The 20,827-nt window shown below is 41.7% G+C and overlaps 1 protein-coding gene across 1 annotated transcript in view; it reads left to right on the top strand.

Annotated features, from left to right (window-relative positions):
- LOC149442053 (myosin-4-like) overlaps positions 1-19,890 on the top strand; it is a 28,980-nt gene extending 9,090 nt beyond the window's left edge. Inside the window, exons 9-39 of the mRNA XM_089656575.1 lie at positions 205-303; positions 821-924; positions 1,045-1,183; positions 2,104-2,222; positions 2,303-2,452; positions 2,534-2,704; positions 2,805-3,114; positions 4,702-4,769; positions 4,863-4,950; positions 5,991-6,108; positions 8,352-8,475; positions 8,561-8,697; positions 8,773-9,028; positions 9,130-9,372; positions 9,482-9,658; positions 9,752-9,897; positions 9,985-10,075; positions 10,160-10,549; positions 13,872-13,998; positions 14,089-14,207; positions 14,288-14,484; positions 14,687-14,870; positions 15,027-15,192; positions 15,316-15,749; positions 15,839-16,042; positions 16,129-16,254; positions 16,340-16,510; positions 16,613-16,717; positions 16,991-17,086; positions 17,191-17,322; positions 19,735-19,890. Of these exons, the coding sequence (XP_089512701.1) occupies positions 205-303; positions 821-924; positions 1,045-1,183; positions 2,104-2,222; positions 2,303-2,452; positions 2,534-2,704; positions 2,805-3,114; positions 4,702-4,769; positions 4,863-4,950; positions 5,991-6,108; positions 8,352-8,475; positions 8,561-8,697; positions 8,773-9,028; positions 9,130-9,372; positions 9,482-9,658; positions 9,752-9,897; positions 9,985-10,075; positions 10,160-10,549; positions 13,872-13,998; positions 14,089-14,207; positions 14,288-14,484; positions 14,687-14,870; positions 15,027-15,192; positions 15,316-15,749; positions 15,839-16,042; positions 16,129-16,254; positions 16,340-16,510; positions 16,613-16,717; positions 16,991-17,086; positions 17,191-17,322; positions 19,735-19,749 (5,006 nt within the window). The 3' untranslated portion in view covers positions 19,750-19,890. The remainder of the gene's footprint in view (positions 1-204; positions 304-820; positions 925-1,044; positions 1,184-2,103; positions 2,223-2,302; positions 2,453-2,533; positions 2,705-2,804; positions 3,115-4,701; positions 4,770-4,862; positions 4,951-5,990; positions 6,109-8,351; positions 8,476-8,560; positions 8,698-8,772; positions 9,029-9,129; positions 9,373-9,481; positions 9,659-9,751; positions 9,898-9,984; positions 10,076-10,159; positions 10,550-13,871; positions 13,999-14,088; positions 14,208-14,287; positions 14,485-14,686; positions 14,871-15,026; positions 15,193-15,315; positions 15,750-15,838; positions 16,043-16,128; positions 16,255-16,339; positions 16,511-16,612; positions 16,718-16,990; positions 17,087-17,190; positions 17,323-19,734) is intronic.
- The last annotated feature ends 937 nt before the right edge of the window (positions 19,891-20,827 follow it).

The following is a 20,827-nucleotide window of genomic DNA, read 5'->3' on the forward strand; positions in this document are numbered from 1 at the left end:
AAGGCTAGTTGCATAAGGATTACAAATTGTGTTGATTGAGAGAATTTAGTTCTACTTTTAATATTAAGGAGCTGTAGAGAGACCTTTTTAATTCTCTACCAGTGTTAATTTATTATGTCTAATTGTCGTTAAACTGCACCAAACACTAAAAAAAATGCAGCCAGCTTTCCCCCCATGTATGTTATAAATTATCGCTTATCCTAGATCTTCTGGAAAAATCCAGAGTAACATTCCAGTTGTCTGCTGAGAGGAGCTACCACATCTTCTACCAGATCATGTCCAACAAAAGGCCAGAACTGATTGGTAAGTGATGCTGAGGAAGATGTGTTTATCAACCTCTTTATGTAAAAACATTAAAGTCCATCAAATAAAAATCCATTTCTCACTCCTGCTGCTACTTTTTCCATAACATAAGAACCCAATAAGGAGAGGGATTGTATTGTCTAAAGCAGCTTGGCAGATCTAGAAACCCAATTGCAAAGATTTCAATGCAACCAACTCTGAGAAAATGTGTAATGCAACCCAAAGTGGTATATGAATTTTGGAAGGACTGGCCTTATGTAAACAGTTAAAGTGACAGATCAGATCTTGCTAGTAGGAAAAATATAGTTAATGAATAGTTTACAAGTGTAAGAAAGAGATGGAGAGATATATAAATAATATAAGGATCTATAAAAATAAGCAGTAGAAAATTTTAGCAAGAAATAGAAAATTGTTACTGAATTGGTGACTTGTGTTCTGGGATGTAAATCTCAGGGCTGGTTAGTTAAAATGACCATAATATCTGCAACACAAAACATGCATTCCTTCATTCTTCTAGAAATGCTTCTGATCACCACCAACCCCTATGACTTCCCCTATGTCAGCCAAGGTGAGATCACCGTGGCCAGCATCGATGACCAAGAAGAATTAATGGCCACCGATGTAAGTGGACTCACTCCCTGGAACATTAAACTTACAACACATCAATTTACCTAATGTGGTGTATATATGAATGCATTACAATCAGAGAAAAGTTTAATTTGATGAGTTTATGTTTAACAGAGTGCTATTGACATCCTTGGCTTCAACCCAGACGAGAAGATCGGTATCTACAAAATGACCGGTGCTGTCATGCACTATGGAAACATGAAATTCAAACAGAAGCAAAGAGAGGAGCAGGCTGAGCCTGATGGCACGGAAGGTGAGGCAGATATGGCCATGAGCACTTGATGTTCTTCTTGTTATCATAGAGTCTTCTGCTTTAACCTCCTTAGCAGTATTCCCGAGTGTAGCTCGGGGTAAAATTTCAATACCAAGAGCGGTAACCCCGAGCTACACTCGGGCTTACCATGCGGCGTTGCTTGTCCTTCGCTCCAGCGATGTGTCCCCTGCAGCGTCCCCGGCCATCTCCTCCAGCCGATGCCGGCATCCGGCTTCCGTGTTCCGGTCCCTGTGACGTCGGGACGTACGGGCGCCGGAACCGGCGGGAAATTTGAAATTTTTAAAAAATTTCATTTTTGCTCTCATAGCTGTTTCAATGCATTTCACATATATTTTGTCCCTACTACTTTGTCCTGCGTCCTGCCTGCATTTTGACTGTTCTTTCTGCCTGGAAACTTAGAAAAGTCCATGGCGTCCAAAAAGCGTCCCTTTACGTCAAAAGCGGTTTTAGAACAGTGATAGTAAATCGGAACCACTTGCAGAATTGAGTGATAATGATTCGTGGGGGAAATTCGTCATCAGACACTGAAAACGATTTTGCGACTTTGGTCAGCGATGTGCAAATTTGCCTCAGTATTTCAAATTTCATTGTTTTTGGTTTGATTATAACATTGAATTAAATTTATTATTATTATATTATTATTTTTTATGATTATTTATTAAATTATAATTTATGATTTCGTGTTTCAAGTTTTATCATACCCGGGATGTTTACTAGACTCTTGTTCGGACAGATTTCAGTGAGTTATTCCTAAAAATTACAGGCCTACAATAAAAAACTACATATTTCCATGCAAAAAAATGGTACCGCTTTCAGCACAAAAAAATCGGAAAGAATCATACCGCCGAGGAGGTTAAAAGCAAAAAGGGGCAGATATTAAACTTATTACTGTTTCACAGTGGCTGACAAGGCTGCCTACCTGATGGGCCTGAATTCAGCTGATCTTCTGAAGGCTTTGTGTTACCCCAGGGTTAAAGTCGGAAATGAATTTGTCACCAAAGGTCAAACTGTCCAGCAGGTACATACATTTTTTTGCTATTTTTATATTTGTAGGACACAGTTTAGAGCATATAAACTTGCAACTTTGTTCTTTTCAAGGTGTACAACTCTGTCGGTGCCCTGGGCAAGTCTGTCTATGAGAAAATGTTCTTGTGGATGGTCATCCGCATCAACCAGCAGCTGGACACAAAACAGCCAAGGCAGCACTTTATTGGCGTCTTGGATATTGCTGGCTTTGAGATCTTTGATGTAAGTAGCATGACATAGTACGTGAATGTCCCGCCATATTTTATATGGAAAAGTGTAATTTAGTAAATTGTCTTTTTTTAGTACAACAGCTTGGAGCAGCTTTGTATTAACTTCACCAATGAGAAACTGCAACAGTTCTTTAACCACCACATGTTTGTGCTGGAACAAGAGGAGTACAAGAAGGAAGGCATTGACTGGGAGTTCATTGACTTCGGCATGGACTTGGCTGCCTGCATTGAGCTTATTGAGAAGGTATGCTTGCTACTTTTTATCACCCAGTTTTAACACATTTTACAAGTACAAACTGAGAGCCTAGCAATACACCAAAATGTTACTGCTTTTCTGTGATTAGCCAATGGGCATCTTCTCCATTCTGGAAGAAGAGTGCATGTTCCCCAAGGCAACAGACACGTCCTTCAAGAACAAGCTGTACGACCAACATCTGGGGAAGTCTAACAACTTCCAGAAACCTAAACCAGCCAAAGGCAAAGCTGAGGCTCACTTCTCCTTGGTCCACTATGCTGGAACTGTGGATTACAATATCAGTGGCTGGCTGGACAAGAACAAGGACCCACTGAATGAGACTGTCATTGGCCTCTACCAGAAGTCATCAGTGAAACTCTTGTCCTTCCTGTATTCTGCCTATTCTGGTTCTGAAGGAGGTAATACATTCTGTAATCTGTGTTCTGTCTTCCATGCCTAAAGCATTTGCTTGCTACACTTCCAGTATATTAAGTGATTTATATATTTTTTTATAAAAGACGTGCATCGATTCAGTCTCTCTTGCACTCAAAGGAACTTACCTTCCATTGTTCCCATCACAATCCTAAAGACATTCACACATAGTACTAAACTATACCTTACGATTTGCATTAGTATTAGGGATGAAAGACCCATGTGGGAAGAAAATATTCTCAAAATTAGGAGCTGAGTCTACACCAGGGGTGGGCAAACTTTTTGACTTGAGGGCCGCAATGGGTTCATATATCGGACCCGGGGGCCGGACCAAGAGTAGATGAATGATGTGTATGTGTCATCCATAGTAAGTATAGTAATAATCCCCCATATAGTAATTCATCCCCCATAGTAATTCATCCCCCATATAGTAATTCATCCCCCATATAGTAATTCATCCCCCATAGTAATTCATCCCCCATAGTAATTCATCCCCCATATAGTAATTCATCCCCCATAGTAATTCATCCCCCATATAGTAATTCATCCCCCATAGTAATTCATCCCCCATATAGTTATTCATCCCCCATATAGTAATTCATCCCCCATAGTAATTCATCCCCCATAGTAATTCATCCCCCATATAGTAATTCATCCCCCATATAGTAATTCATCCCCCATAGTAATTAATCCCCCATATAGTAATTCATCCCCCATAGTAATTCATCCCCCATATAGTAATTCATCCCCCATAGTAATTCATCCCCCATAGTAATTCATCCCCCATATAGTAATTCATCCCCCATATAGTAATTCATCCCCCATAGTAATTCATCCCCAATAGTAATTCATCCCCCATATAGTAATTCATCCCCCATATAGTAATTCATCCCCCATAGTAATTCATCCCCCATATAGTAATTCATCCCCAATATAGTAATTCATCCCCCATAGTAATTCATCCCCCATATAGTAATTCATCCCCCATAGTAATTCATCCCCCATATAGTAATTCATCCCCCATAGTAATTCATCCCCCATAGTAATTCATCCCCCATATAGTAATTCATCCCCCATATAGTAATTCATCCCCCATACAGTAATTCATCCCCCCTATAGTAATTCATCCACCATATAGTAATTCATCCCCCATTCATCCCCCATATAGTAATTCATCCCCCATAGTAATTCATCCCCCATATAGTAATTCATCCCCCATATAGTAATTCATCCCCCCATTGTAATTCATCCCCCCTATAGTAATTCATTCCCCAAATTCCCCTGTGTCAATTTACTTACCTTTGCTCCGCGCGTTCCTCTTGCCGTGTTCCCGCGCCGTTCCGGTCTTCAGGGCGGACTGTGAGAGGAGCCTAGCTCCCCTCACGTTTGTCACGCTGCCCCGCCTACACACATCCTGACAGCCAATGTATCACGCTCCGCGGGCCGGATTAAAAGGTCCGCCGGGCCATATACGGCCCGCGGGCCGTAGTTTGCCCATTGCTGGTCTACACCCATATCACCAGCAACATTAATCCTTCCACACATGTCCTAACATGATATTCCTCCTGTTGCAGACTCTGGTGGCAAGAAGGGTGCTAAGAAGAAGGGTTCATCTTTCCAGACTGTGTCTGCTCTCTTCAGGGTATGTGACATTTTATATTGGATACACGGAACATGGATATTCCTCATTTCTGCTGTACATTTTCTAATATATATAATTATTTTCTGGCTACAGGAGAATCTGAACAAACTGATGACAAACTTGAGGAGCACTCACCCTCACTTTGTGCGTTGCTTGATCCCCAATGAAACCAAGACCCCAGGTTAGCGCTCCAAAAAACAAAACTATAAAGAATGCTCTAATCCATAAAGAAGTTTAGTCTATACTGTACACATTCTTTTGTTTTTAGTATTTCTAGAGTCAATGTAGGATTTTTTCATTCATATTTTGTAACTAAACAACAATGGGCTGGGTGCCTCCATAACAGTTTATTAAGCATGCTTACTACACTTTCTACAAAAGGGATAACAGGCCCATGGTGTGGCAGTCCAGGTATGTTTGATGAGTTCCAAATGGGCAGGGGTGAAGGTAGTCCAGAAGGTAGTCCAGGGCAAGCTGCATAGGAGCGAAGCATAACTCTGCAGAAGGGAAACAAAGAAACACAGCTCCTCTAAGTGTGTAATGTGAAGGTATTTAATAGAAAGATAAGTAGTAACCAGGGGCGGACTGACCATTTGGAAACTCGGGCACTGCCCGAGGGCCTGGGGTCAGTAGGGGGCCCCATGAGATGCCCCTGGTACCTTTTTCATAGGCTTTTTTGAGTTTGGGCAAGGACACAGGGGACCCATGATCCCCTATTGCCCAGGGGCCCCATGAGTTGTCAGTCCGCCCCTGGTAGTAACTCACATCTTAGATGAGCCTGTTTTTAAATTCCAAGATGTGAGTTACTACTTATCTTTATATTAAATGCCTTCACAGTACACACTTAGAGGCGCTGTGTTTCTTTGTTTCCCTTACTACACTTTCTGCCTGGAAAGCACAGCAGTGTACATGTGCTGACAGATACTGGTTCCTCATGCCAGCAACCTTTAGTGTTCAGGCTGCTTATTCAACTGCACAATAACATTGGGTCTTTGAATTATACAAATAAATACAAATTCATCTAAAACTTGCCACATGTTGGTTATTGTTGATAAAAATTGGTTTTTGTTTGTAATATTTAAGTGTACATTTTTTTCTTTTAAAGTTTTTTCAAAGGTAAACTCTGTAAAAATTAAAATTACAAATTTCTTCTTGAGAACTGTAAAAATACCAATGTTCTACCAAAGATTCAGTTTCACCATTAAACATTTTCATGTTTAGGTGCTATGGATCATCACTTGGTCATGCATCAGCTAAGGTGTAATGGTGTGCTGGAGGGCATCAGAATTTGCAGGAAAGGTTTCCCCAGCAGAATCCTCTACGCTGACTTTAAACAACGGTATGGGTCAATTACTCAGCTACAGTATGTGACGCTATATGACAGAAAACACAATGGACATATTTACATTTTCCCTATTTTTTTTTTTTTTTTCAAGAAAATTTATTAAGGATTTAACAAGAAAGGACAAGGTAGGAAAAGTCAAAATGATGAGGCAGTTATGACATGAATATTACATCAAATGTATCGAGTCATAAAGGTTAGCTGATGGAAAATAACACAAACTTAAAAAAAAATAGAAGCAGACATGAGAGACGTTTGAGGATTGCTGGAGCATAGAGCTTGCATAAGTAGGTGACGGAAAAAGAATACGTGAGAGTGATGAGTGCGTAGCTCTTATATAAAACAGAGGTGACACAGGACAAGTGAATTTGCCCAATATTATCATATCGAGGAAGGATCAGAAAAAAAAAAAGAAGAAAGACCCAAGGATGTAAGAATTAGGAGTGTATAAAAAAATAGGAAAGCTGGAGAGTGAAGATAAAAGTATAGGGGGGGAAGAATCGTGAGCAGAGAAAGCAATCAGAATAGGTGGTATGAATGAGAACTGGTATGAAAAAAAAAAAAAAAAAAAAAAAATAATAGGTGAATGCGATTGCTAGGTTAAAGGAATAAGGGGGAGAGTGGAGGGTTACCCGGGGACCTGTCCGACCAGAATGAAAAAGAAAAAAAAAAAAGTAGTAGAGAAGCTACAGAAAGGAAAACGGAGGCAGAAATCAGGACTTGTGGGTTCCGTCACAAGAGATATCTCGGAGAGTTCACATTCCAGATAACATAAGTGGGCCTATGGATAAAGAGGAGGAGAACAGTGGAGAAAAACATTGTACCATCTACAGTTTAGCAATGCAAAAACGGTATAACCTAATCAAAAAGATGAATGACCCAATGCCGACGAGTTTACAGACTGATACATTGGGCGGTTCGAGCAACATGGATCTTGAAGAAAGAATGCCTGTTCACGTACGGATAGAGAACCTGTGATATAGGAAGTCCATTTGCCTAGGTATTGAGACTCCTTAGAGGAAGTCGGAGACATTATTAAATTTAGTTTGTCAAGACGTAGAAGGAAGTTGAGTTCCTGCTTAATGTCAGCCAAGGATGGAAGGCAGTTGGAGATCCACTTCCGAAGAATAGCCCGTCTTGCTATAAGTAGACATGAGGATATCCAGGCTTTGTTGTTCCTGAAGGACGACGTTTGAGATGAGAAGAGGCCAATGACTGGTTGTTCCAGGAAGCCAAAGAGGAGTGGTAACGGGTGGATAGGTAATCGGAAAGAAGTAATGACATGTATGAAGTTAACCACTTGTTTCCAGAATGCCGCAATGGCTGGACAAAGCCAGAGTCTGTGTTTTAATGACGGAGATTGACTACCGCATAGAGGGCAGGCTGAGAGAGCCGGATCGTTTTTAGAGTAGATGCATGGCATATAGGCACGGTGAAGAATCTTTAGCTGTTGCTCACGCCAAAATTCGTTGTGGTTGAAGGCACAGGTGGAGTTAAAGCCTGAGAGCAGCTGTTCCGCCGTCAAGCTATTATCGAACGCCTTGATCCAGGATTTTACTGCATTGAAGGATTCGAAAGGTTTGGCGCACAGAAGGTTTAGAGGTCTGTAGATGTTTGCTATTTTATATTTTCGAGACTTTGCCAAGACATCAATAAACGTCGACTGAAATCTAATTGCTTTATTAGGCACAACGGAGTTGACAAAGTTCCTTACTTGAAGAATGTAGAAGAAGTGGTGTGCTGGTAGTCCATAAGTTTGAAGGATGCTGTTGAGAGGTTTCGGTGTACCCGTTGAAGTATCGTAGAGGTGTTGTATCAGGGTTAAATTCTGAGCTGTCCAGGTACCATAGGCATCATGTAATTGCGGAGGGGTAAATGAAGGATTACGATGAATAGGGAGAAAGCGAGAGAGCCACGGAGAAACCCCCAATTTGCGCCTGACCTCCCTCCAAGTGATAAGGGTGTCACGAAAGAGTGTGTTATGTTTTAGATGCGCTGGCAAGGAATTAACATTGGAGTGCAATAGGGCCGAGAGGTCATAAGGGCGTGCTAGGGCCGATTCAATGCGGAAATTAGAGTACTGGGAGGAGTGGGTGAGCCAGTCCAGACTTATACGTAGAAGACATGACAGGTTGTAAGCTCGAACATTTGGAAGGCCAGAGCCTCCCTCACTACGTGGTAGAAATAGTTTGGCAAGTGCTATGCGAGGACGTTTACATTTTCCCTATTTAATAATACAGTTACAAAGTCCTGAATGCAAGTGCCATCCCAGAAGGTCAGTTTATTGACAGCAAGAAGGCTTCCGAGAAGCTTCTTGGATCTATTGATGTTGACCACACGCAATACAAATTTGGGCACACTAAGGTACACTTTCGTATCAGTGTGATTTATAATATTTAACTCCCCAAAAACTATGCACAAGTTTTATATTAGTTTCCATGATTTCTAGGTGTTCTTCAAAGCTGGTCTGCTGGGTACTCTTGAGGAGATGCGAGATGATAAGTTGGCACAACTGATTACTCGTACTCAGGCCATTTGCAGAGGATACCTCATGAGAGTTGAGTTCGGAAAAATGATGGAGAGGAGGTATTTTAATTTCAAAGTTTGTTATAAAACAATAATGAAATGTTCATTCAAATAATGGTTGCATCTGCCTTCCAGAGAGTCCATCTTCTGCATCCAGTACAATGTTCGCTCCTTCATGAATGTCAAGCATTGGCCATGGATGAAGCTGTACTTCAAGATCAAGCCTCTGCTGAAGAGCGCTGAATCTGAGAAGGAAATGGCCAACATGAAGGAAGAGTTTGAGAAGACAAAGGAGGCTCTGACTAAGTCAGAGGCCAAGAGGAAGGAGCTTGAAGAGAAGATGGTATCCATCCTGCAAGAGAAGAATGACCTGCAGCTCCAAGTTGCATCTGTAAGTGTTTAACTATTGTAATTACCACATCAGAGTAAACTCATCATAGTACACAATCTATGAATAAGCAATTTATAACTATAATTAAATGTACTTTGCAGGAATCTGAGAACCTTTCAGATGCAGAGGAAAGGTGTGAGGGTCTCATCAAATCCAAGATTCAACTGGAAGCCAAAATCAAGGAGATTAATGAGAGGCTGGAAGATGAAGAGGAATCAAATGCAGAGCTTACCGCAAAGAAGAGGAAACTTGAAGATGAATGTTCTGAGTTAAAAAAGGACATTGATGACCTCGAGTTGACTCTGGCTAAAGTAGAGAAAGAGAAGCATGCCACAGAAAACAAGGTACTGAACCAGTATATGTGACGTGGTACATTGGTGGTGCTGGTACTTGCATACTGAATGTATCCTGTATATCAGCTGCACATTAACTTGTCATTTCTGTACTACATAGGTGAAAAACCTTACTGAAGAAATGGCCGTGCTTGATGAAAACATTGCCAAGCTGACCAAGGAGAAGAAAGCTCTTCAGGAAGCCCATCAACAGACCTTGGATGACCTTCAAGCTGAAGAGGACAAAGTCAACACCCTGACTAAGGCTAAGACCAAGCTGGAACAGCAAGTGGACGATGTGAGCAAATAAAAAAGACAATAAGTAACCAAGTTATGTGTGCTATAATAATAGGGTGGGAAGATATTTATTAATTTAACTTGTATATTGTAGCTGGAGGGATCTCTTGAACAAGAGAAGAAGCTCCGCATGGATATGGAGAGAGCAAAGAGGAAGCTGGAGGGTGACTTGAAGTTGGCTCAGGAGTCCACGATGGACCTGGAAAATGACAAGCAACAGCTGGATGAAAAAGTTAAAAAGTAAAACATTGTGATTGGTAGTTTAGAAATGTAAATCATAGATGAATGGCAAAATCATTTAACTTTATTTCACTTTTGCTTAAACAGGAAGGAGTTTGAAATGAGCCAGCTTCAGAGCAAGATTGAAGATGAACAGGCTTTGGCTTCACAGCTTCAGAAAAAGATTAAGGAACTTCAGGTAACTTGAGGAGCATAATACAAATAGGTTTGTGTTTCTGTTATCATAAATGTGCAAGAAAACAAAAACGTATGTGAACTTTAGGCCCGCATTGAGGAACTTGAAGAAGAAATTGAGGCAGAGCGTGCGGCTCGTGCCAAGGCTGAAAAGCAACGTTCCGACCTCTCCAGGGAGCTTGAAGAGATCAGCGAGCGTCTGGAGGAAGCTGGAGGGGCAACATCTGCTCAGATAGAGATGAACAAGAAACGTGAGGCAGAATTCCAGAAGATGAGGCGTGACCTGGAGGAGGCCACCTTGCAGCATGAAGCCACTGCTGCCACTCTCCGGAAGAAGCATGCTGATAGCGTGGCAGAGTTCGGAGAACAGGTTGACAACCTTCAGAGGGTCAAACAGAAATTGGAAAAGGAGAAGAGTGAGCTGAAGATGGAGATAGACGACCTAGCAAGCAACATGGAGTCTGTCTCTAAAGCAAAAGTGAGTGCAAGCTTGGTTCCTATGTTTTATTTCAGGTATGACATACAGTATATGATATAAAAACTTTGTTAGCAAAGTTTTCTTTTAAGAGACCTCTCCCAGAGACTTTAGCCATGATAAGCAGGTAAGGTAAAATAGTACTGACTCCGTGCTGCAGATGAGTGAATATGTTCTCAATGCTTCTGATTCAAACTGACATTCAGGTTGTTTTTCTCATGGCTGGAAGGCCGCAAGTCCTTAGTCATGCACATACCAACCCGTTTTCCCTCTAGCACAGCGAGGGGCCCAACTGGCGCTGTTATGGCCACCAGATGCTTAATTGTTTTCCCTAAAATATAAGATGATATTTGCTTTTCTTATGTGTTCACCACAATTTGAAAGTAAAGAGAGGTATACTTGCTTTCAATCCAACACAACAAACACTTTACTCCTGCGCTAGGAAAGGACTCAGTAGACCCAATAGGAATGTTCTGGAATTTTCTGGAATATGCACTGCTTGCTGCCCTCAACAGACCAGGGTGGTCCGAATACACTGAATACAAATGGAGAAACAGAAAAAGGGCGCACCGACCTAGTGCATTATCGTTTAAAATAATTTATTAAAGAAACAAAAACAGGTATCATACTCACAATGGACATAATAACACAGGCATGTCAACCTGAACAAGATGTATGATCCAAACAACATCTGAGTCCATACGATGGAACCCTGGATGACCAACTGACTAACGCGTTTCGAGGACACAACCTCTTCCTCAGAGAGGATGCGTTTTGAGGACACAACCTCTTCCTTAGAGAGGTTGGCTCTGAGGAAGGGTTGTGTCCTCGAAACGCATTAGCCAGTTGGTCATCCAGGGTTCCATCGTATGGACTCAGATGTTGTTTGGATCATACATCTTGTTCAGTTTGACATGCCTGTGTTATTATGTCCATTGTGAGTATGATACCTGTTTTTGTTTCTTTAATAAATTATTTTAAACGATAATGCACTAGGTTGGTGCGCCCTTTTTCTGTTTCTCCATTTGTATACTTGCTTTCAATAGCACAATTAAACATAAAACTTTTTTTCCCCCACAAATTTATTAAAAATGAACACAATGGATAAAGGAAAGATTCAAGGTGTTTTTCTTGCTTCGTCCATTCATGGGGATCGAGGGCCCTGCTCTTTCGAGCTTACAATCTAGGAGGGAGGGGATGGTGGCACAGGAGGAGATAGCTGTGGGGGATGGAGTGGTAGGAAGAGTGGAGGAGGTCGGCAAGTTAGCAGGGGGTGGGGTAGGCTTCCCTGAAGAGATGGGTTGGGGCAGGGAGTTCCAGAGGATGCGTGACACCCTGGAGAAGTCCTGGAGGTGGGCATGGGAGGAGGAGACCAGGGAATATATATGGTATATAATGGTATAAATAAATATAAATGGTATATAATGTACCATTATCATGGCAGGGAGCCCACATACTTACTGTCCTCCAGCCAAGAGTACACAAGCCCATGTGACCTTATATGGTATCAAAGGATCTCTCAACACTACATCATTTTTACAGTTATCCACAAAAGGTAAAAAAGAAAAAAAATACTTTTTGTCAATATTAATTTAACCACTTAAAAACTGGGCCAATTCTTACATTTCTCATATACATGTAAAAATCAGCATTTTTTTTCCTGCAAAAAATATTACTTAGAAGCCCCAATTTTTCTATATTTCTTATTTAGAGGCCCTGGAGAATAAAATAGTGGTTGTTGCAATTTGAAAGATACTTGTGCAGCCATTTTTCTAAATGCAAATTTTCAGCAGAAACTACATTATTGAATTTTAATGCACACTAACACAAAATAATACCCAAATGTTTGGTAAAATATAAACTATGATGTTATGCTGAGTAAATAGATGCTTAAAGCGGAGCTCCACCCAAAAGGGGAAGTTACGTTTTAAGGACTGCTCCCCCACTCTCCATTAAGGATTGGCACCTTTGGGGGGCGGGGGGAGCGGATACACAAATTTGACAGGTACCTGCTCCCATTTTCGGTCCGATCGCCTAGGTGATCAGAAATGGAAGGTATCCTCCCTCCCTGTAGTCTTTTGGGACACGTGACAGGTCCCAGAAGACTACAGGACCATTCATAAAGTGCAGCGCTACTCGTGCATGCGCAGTGGGTACCCGGCTGTGAAGCCACAAGCTGCACAGCCGGGTACCCACACTGAAGATGCTGGCATCTTGGAATACAGGACGGCCAGTGATACGGGCTGCGGGAGACACACTGCGGGACTGAGGGACAGGTAAGTGGCTGTTTTTTAAAAGTCAGCAGCTACAGTTTTTGTAGCTGCTTACTTTTATTTTTTGCCAGGTGAGTGGAACTCCGCTTTAAAATGTCACACTTTAAAATTACGCACACCCATGGAATGGCAACAAACTACAGTACATTAAATTATCCGTAGATGACGTTTTTACAGATTACCAGTCTAGGATTAGACAGGGGATTTGGTGCTAGAATTATTGCTCTCACTCTGACTTTCATGATTATACCTCACACGTTTGGTGTGATCACTGTTTACAAATGCACGCACGACCTACGTATGCCTTCACATTTAAGTGTGAGCACAGGGGGATAAGGGTTCTTGAAAGTTTTTTTTTAATTTTAATATTTTGTTAAAATCTTTTTTCACTGCCCCTTTAATTTTTTTTAACTTTATTGCTGTCACGAGGGATGAAAAACATCCCTTGTGATAGCATGGGCAGTGACAGGTCCTCTTTACTGAGAAATCAGGGGTCTATTAGACCCAAGATCTCTCCTCTGCCTTCAAAAGCATCTGATGAAACAGAGATCAGTTTGACCAGATGCTTTATAAGCCAGTGGGGCTTGTAGACACAAACTAAAACCAGAAATGACAAAATTCTCATTGATTCCAGTTTCTGACATCACAGAGGAGGGGCATGTATGCATGTACTTGCAGCTGGACAGATTGAGCGCAGCAGTCCTGGGCTCCCCAACCGCACCAGGGTGGTGGGCAGCAGTGGGAGGGGGGCCCCCTCCACGCCCTGTAAATGTGATTGGGTGGCTGTAGAGTCACTTGGATCACTTATACATGAAAGTCCATCACCAGCTGCAAATGTGGATACTGGCACCATGGCTGCAGCTGCAGCCATGATCCTGGAATAACCACTTCAACCCGTGGATGTACTGGTATATCCTAAGGGTGTGAAGTGGTTGAAAACTGGTATGTCTGCTATTAAAAACTTATCAACTAGAATCCCAAATTGCTAGTGAAGCTTCGTTTTATTATATATAGTTGCCCTGCACTAAAAATGAATCTGGATTTCCTAACAGGCAAACTTGGAGAAGATGTGCCGAACCCTAGAGGACCAATATTCTGAGATCAAAACAAAAGAGGAAGAACATTTAAGAGTGATTAATGACTTAAATGCCCAAAGAGCTCGTCTTCAAACAGAGACTGGTATTTATCAGCCTTGAAACATTTTTTTGCAATGGTTGTCACGCAGAGAAGCGCCATACCAATTTTATTATTTTTTATCTCTCCAAACAGGCGAATTCTCTCGCCAGGTGGAAGAAAAAGAATCCTTGGTCTCTCAACTCTCCAGAGGCAAACAGGCTTTCACCCAACAAGTTGAAGAGTTGAAGAGGCAGCTTGAGGAAGAGACAAAGGTACAATATATTCTTCACTGAAAAGAACTCTAATTTGTGAATGTGAATGACACTCACCTTGCTTTGTTATACTTCTATAGGCCAAGAATGCCCTAGCTCATGCGCTTCAGTCTGCTCGCCACGACTGTGACTTGCTCAGGGAGCAATTTGAAGAGGAGCAGGAAGCCAAGGGTGAGCTTCAACGCTCATTGTCCAAGGCCAACAGTGAAGTCTCTCAGTGGAGAACAAAATATGAGACAGATGCCATTCAGCGCACAGAAGAACTTGAAGAAGCCAAGTAAGTGTCCTAGTTCTTTCTAACAATTTTAAATCATATGAATGCTTTTATAAAAATTGTTAAACAAAACTGGCAAGGCTCAATGATTTATAAATGCCAAACTACTGTTTATTATTTAGCATTTTTTATCTTAAGAAAACCACACAATACAACAAGTTGGTATAGATGGTTTACATGTAATTTTCTATTATCTGTGTAACAGGAAGAAACTGGCCCAGCGTCTCCAGGAGGCTGAAGAACAAATTGAGGCAGTCAATTCCAAATGTTCCTCCCTGGATAAGACCAAACAGAGACTTCAAAGTGAAGTGGAGGATCTCATGGTGGATGTAGAACGTTCCAATTCAGCATGTGCAGCTCTGGATAAGAAACAGAAGAACTTTGATAAGGTTTGTCTTTGATATAGATTTGAATGAATCATAGAATGATTCTGACAATGGAACAAATGATTCATATATTAAGAGGTTATTACAACCAGTACTCGGTTTGTAACTAAAAATATGGATCTCAGAAGAACCATGTTCCATTTTTTTTTATTTCATCAGGTGCTGGCTGACTGGAAACAGAAGTATGAGGAGACCCAAGCTGAACTGGAAGCTTCTCAGAAAGAATCCAGATCTCTAAGCACTGAAGTTTTTAAGATGAAGAATTCCTATGAAGAGGCATTAGACCAATTGGAGACCTTCAAGAGAGAAAACAAGAACCTTCAACGTAAGTATATATGTATTTTGTTTTAAGAGCATTATATTTTGTTTCTCTAAATATCTTGTTCACATAATTTCTGAAGTTACATGTTTGTTATTTAATTTTGTGTTTTAAAAATTCTTTCTTCAGAGGAGATTTCAGATCTGACAGAACAGATTGCAGAAGCAGGGAAAACTGTTCATGAGTTGGAAAAGGCCAAAAAACAGGTTGAGCAGGAGAGGTCTGACTTCCAGACAGCTCTTGAAGAAGCTGAAGCATCTCTGGAGCATGAAGAAGCCAAAATTCTGCGCATACAACTTGAACTGACCCAGGTTAAGTCTGAGATTGACAGGAAGATAGCTGAAAAAGATGAAGAGATAGACCAGATTAAGAGGAACAGCCAAAGAGCCCTGGAGTCCATGCAGAGCTCCTTGGATGCTGAGATCAGAAGTAGGAATGATGCATTGAGACTGAAGAAGAAGATGGAGGGAGATCTCAATGAGATGGAAATCCAACTGAGTCATGCCAACCGACAGGCAGCTGAGGCTCAAAAGCAACTTAGAAATGTTCAGGGACAACTCAAGGTACAGTTATTGAAGATTCTAGTTGGTCTGAATTAAATTAAACTATAACGTTTTCCAATGGGCTAACATATCACATTATACCTACTTAGGATGCCCAACTGCATCTTGATGATGCTCTTAGAGGAATTGATGACCTTAAAGAACAGCTGGCTATTTCTGAAAGACGAAGCAACCTCTTGACCGCAGAAATTGAAGAAATGAGGTCTGCCCTGGAACAGACAGAGCGTGCACGTAAGGTGGCTGAGCAAGAGCTACTCGATGTCACAGAGCGTGTCCAACTTCTCCACACCCAGGTGAGGAGGATAGTTTTCTTGGACTTTGTGTTTTACTGTTCATCCACAGTAATGGATGTTATCATTGCTTGTTATTTGTCTTTCAGAACACCAGCCTTATCAACACAAAGAAGAAGCTTGAATCTGATGTCTCACAACTGCAAACTGAAGTGGAAGAAGCCATCCAAGAATGTAGGAATGCAGATGAAAAAGCAAAGAAAGCAATCACTGATGTAAGTCTTACATGACATAAAAATATGCATAACACTTGAAAAGTTAATATTTTGCCTTTGTAATGATAATTTATTAAATACATAGGCTGCCATGATGGCTGAAGAGCTGAAGAAAGAGCAGGACACCAGTGCTCACCTCGAGAGGATGAAGAAGAACCTTGAACAGTCAGTGAAGGACCTTCAACACCGTCTGGATGAGGCTGAGCAGCTGGCCATGAAAGGTGGCAAGAAGCAACTCCAGAAACTGGAGGCCAGAGTAAGTTTTTTTCAAACGATCTGTTTCTGTAAGAACCAATATTTTATTATTGACAGGAGGTCAAAACTGGTAACTTTAACTCAATTTAATGCTACTCTACAGGTGCGTGAGCTGGAAAATGAACTTGATGCTGAACAGAAGAGAAGCTCAGACGCCATCAAAGGTGTGCGCAAGTACGAGAGGAGAGTCAAGGAGCTGTCATACCAGGTTTGTAGAATTAATCACCAGATATTGATAAACTAGTAGGAAACTTACAGACTAAAGTATATAACAAAAGAACATACAGCACACTGTTGTACAAAATCTGGTTGGTGGAAAAAGTGATTTTTACAGCACAGTGTTTTTTCCAAATATAAAACTTCAAAGAATCCAGAAGCCAAATAGACTTTGCTGACTGGCTTTCTTACAAAAACTTGGTTAGACTTAGCATGGGGATTAGTTCACCTCCTAAAATGTCTGATTGTCTCTAACATATCACAGTCTGAAGAGGACAAGAAGAACGTGTTTAGGCTCCAAGATTTGGTTGACAAGCTGCAGGTGAAAGTCAAGTCTTACAAGAGACAAGCAGAAGAAGTTGTAAGTATACTGAGACTACTCTATCATTGTTTTGATGCTCACCAATATTTAATAAAAATCATAGAGAAGAAACAAACTCTAAAAGTGACTTATGAATATTTCAGGAGGAACAAGCTACAGTCCATCTGGCCCGATTTAGGAAGACTCAGCATGAGCTGGAGGAGGCAGAGGAACGTGCTGACATTGCAGAGTCTCAGGTCAACAAGCTCAGAGTCAAAAGCCGGGAAATTGGCAAGGTCAGGACTTCATACTTGTGTGTTCTGCTGTGCTCCAGTCATATGTGAATGTGTAGCATTTAAATGCACAGAGCATCTTCACTCTGGTTTTATATGGTCAGTTCTCTGAATTTGTGCAGACTGAGGAATCTTACACAGTCATGAAAGTAACTATAAGAACATACCAATGGAAAATGCTTGGATATTAACATTTATCGGTATTAACATTAGAAATTGTTAATCCTTCTGACTTCCTTCTGGGGATTAGGAAGAAATTTATTTTTCCCCACTGGAACAAATTGGACCACACTTTATAGGGTTTTTTTCCTTCCTTTGGATCAGCCATGGGTATTGAATTCTGTATATGGAGGTTTTATATTTATTTTATATTTATTTATTATTTTCCATTGGTTGAACTAGATGGACTTATGCCTTTTTTTTTCAACCTGACAAACTATGTAACTATGGGGGAGAATTACTAAAACTGGATCACTCAGGGCAGCACAGTTGCTAAATGGTTAGCACTTCCACTTGGCAGTACTCGGGTCGTTGGTTCGAATCCCAGCCACAGCACCTCCTGCCTGGAGTTTGCATGTTCTCCCTGTGCCTGTGTGAGTTTCCTCCGGGTACTCTGGTTTCCTCTCACACTCTAAAGACATGCTGGTAGGTGAATTGGATCCTGTCTAAATTGTCCCTAGTATGTGTATGTATGAATGTGAGTTAGGGACCTTAGATTGTACGCCCCTTGAGGATTAGGGACTGATGTGAATGCACAATATATATGTAAAGTGCTGCATAAACTGATGGCACTATATAAGTACCTAAAATAAGTAAAATAAATCTGGTGCAGCTCTGCATGGTAGCCAATCAGCTTCTAACTTCAGTTTATTCTAATAAAGTGGAGCTCCCGTCACAATAGAAAAAAATAAAAACTGGAGTTGCTGACTTTTAAAAAAACAGACACTCATCTGTCCCTCAATCCCACGGTGTCCTCACTGCAGTTGCTTTCACTGACTGTCCTCTTTTCCCGGCGCTGGCATCTTCAGTGTGGGTACCCGGCTGTGACGGCTTGCGGTTTCACAACCAGGCTAGCAGCGCTGCACTTTCTAAATGGTCTTCTGGGACCTGTCATGTGTTCCAGAAGACGATGGAGAGGGAGGAGGACAACTTCCGCTTCCAATCACCTAGGCAATTGCAGCGGAAGTGGGAGCGGGTATCTGTCAAAATCGGGTACCCGTTCTCCCCCTGCTCCCCAAAGATGCCAATCCTTAACTAGGAGCAGCGAAAGAAGCCTTAAAACAGAACTTTCCCCTTTTAGGTGGAGCTCCGCTTTAATCTTTGACAATAAATCCTGCAAGCTTTGCAGAGCTGCACCAGATTTTTCACTCTCCAGTTTTAGTAAATCTCCCCCATGTAACAAATGGTGTAGATTCTAATATGTGCTTTATAATGATGAGTGCCTCAAGACCACCTATTCTAAATATGTACATCCTGATTATTCAGGATGAATGTATCTACACCCCTTTCCAAGTCTAGGAACTTCTAGGCAGATTTGTACACAAGAATCCTCAGGGGTGGGGCTCCATTGCTATTCAGAGCCATACTGAAAATACCAATCTAGCCAACATGGTCCTGGGAAATTTGTATGATTTTAAAATGCCAAAAAATAAAAAAAATGTAAAACAAATTTAAAGGTGATGTCATTAGTCCAAACTGCAACTAATGGTCCCAGTAAAAGGTTGATGTGACTGTATAAGCCAGCTTTTCTCAACCAGGGTTCCATGGAATAACAAAGTTCCTCCAGAGGCTGCTAGGGTTTCCTTGAGCAATTGAACCACTAAAGCCAGTGGTCTTTTTAGCTATCTGGGTATTCTTCCCAATGTCCACAAACATAAGGGGGCACTTGTCCCAGTGGCCATCACGTTAATGTACCATGAGCTATAGATATCACAATGATTGGCAAAGGTTCTCTAAACTAGAAAGTTATATCAAGGGTTCCCCAGTGTGAAAAGGTTTGAGAAAGCCTGGTTTAGGCAATGGGTGCCAAAAGGGAGATATCTAAGCATCTTACATGGGGGTTGGGGTGATCAGAGAGGTTTTGAATGATCATTCATAGACAGGGATGGACTGACAACTCATGGGGCCCCCGGGCAATAGGGGATCATGGGGCCCCTGTGTCCTTGCGCAAACTCAAAAAATCCTATGAAAAAGGTACCAGGGGCATCTCATGGGGCCCCCTACTGACCCCGGGCCCTCGGGCAGTGCCCGAGTTTCCAAATGGTCAGTCCGCCCCTGTTCATAGACCAATGAGCAGGATGGAGGCAGTGACACAGGAAGCTACAAAACCACAGACTCTGACCACCTTCTGGCCATGCAGATTATCTATCTTTAATGTACAACATCCAACTAATTTATTTTATTTTATCTTTGCAGAAAGCTGAAGAGTGAAGAGATCAAGGAACACTTTGCAGAAGTTCATACAATATGGACTTTTATGTAATTAAAACTGTTCGTATGTAATTAGTACGTGTAGCTCTAGATGCAAATAAAACGTATAAACCAAAAAATCTCCATGTGTTCCATTTCTTTTCATTAGTATAGCAACACTGAGGAATGCTGGTGTGATTTATCACAAGGTCTACCTTCACTGGTCACATGCTTGTCCTACAAGATGATAGGGACTCCCAAGAGAAAGCCAAGTAAATGGCATTTTCAGAAGGATAGCGATGACTGCCCTTTATGTCTCAGCTTTTCATTGTACAGTGAGAGTAAATCCAGACATTTAAAGTGATACTATACCCCAGATATATCTGGTCTCCCTGGACCCTGCATTCACTATATCTGGTCTCCCTGGACCCTGCATTCACTATATCCGCTCTCCCTGGACCTGCATTCACTATATCTGGTCTCCCCAGACCCTACATTCACTATATCTGGTCTCCCTGGACCCTGCATTCACTATATCTGGTCTCCCTGGACCCTGCATTCACTATATCCGATCTCCCCGGACCCTGCATTCACTATATCCGATCTCCCAGGACCCCGCATTCACTATATCTGGTCTCCCCAGGACCCTGCATTCACTATATCAGTCTTCGTGGACCCTGCATTCACTATATCAGTCTCCCCGGACCCTGCATTCACTATATCGGTCTCCCTGAACCCTGCATTCACTATATCTGGTCTCCCCGGACCATGCATTCACTATATCGGTCTCCCTGAACCCTGCATTCACTATATCTGGTCTCCCCGGACCCTGCATTCACTATATCTGGTCTCCCCTGACCCTGCATTCACTATATCGGTCTCCCCGGACCCTGCATTCACTATATCGGTCTCCCTGAACCCTGCATTCACTATATCTGGTCTCCCCGGACCCTGCATTCACTATATCGTTCTCCCTGAACCCTGCATTCACTATATCTGGTCTCCCCGGACCCTGCATTCACTATATCTGGTCTCCCCGTACCCTGCATTCACTATATCTGGTCTCCTCGGACCCTGCATTCACTATATCGGTCTCCCT

Source organism: Staurois parvus, unplaced genomic scaffold, assembly GCF_062004578.1.
Source record: "Staurois parvus isolate SC_StPar_1 unplaced genomic scaffold, SC_StPar_1.0 ptg000918l, whole genome shotgun sequence".
In the NCBI taxonomy this organism is placed as follows: domain Eukaryota; kingdom Metazoa; phylum Chordata; class Amphibia; order Anura; family Ranidae; genus Staurois; species Staurois parvus.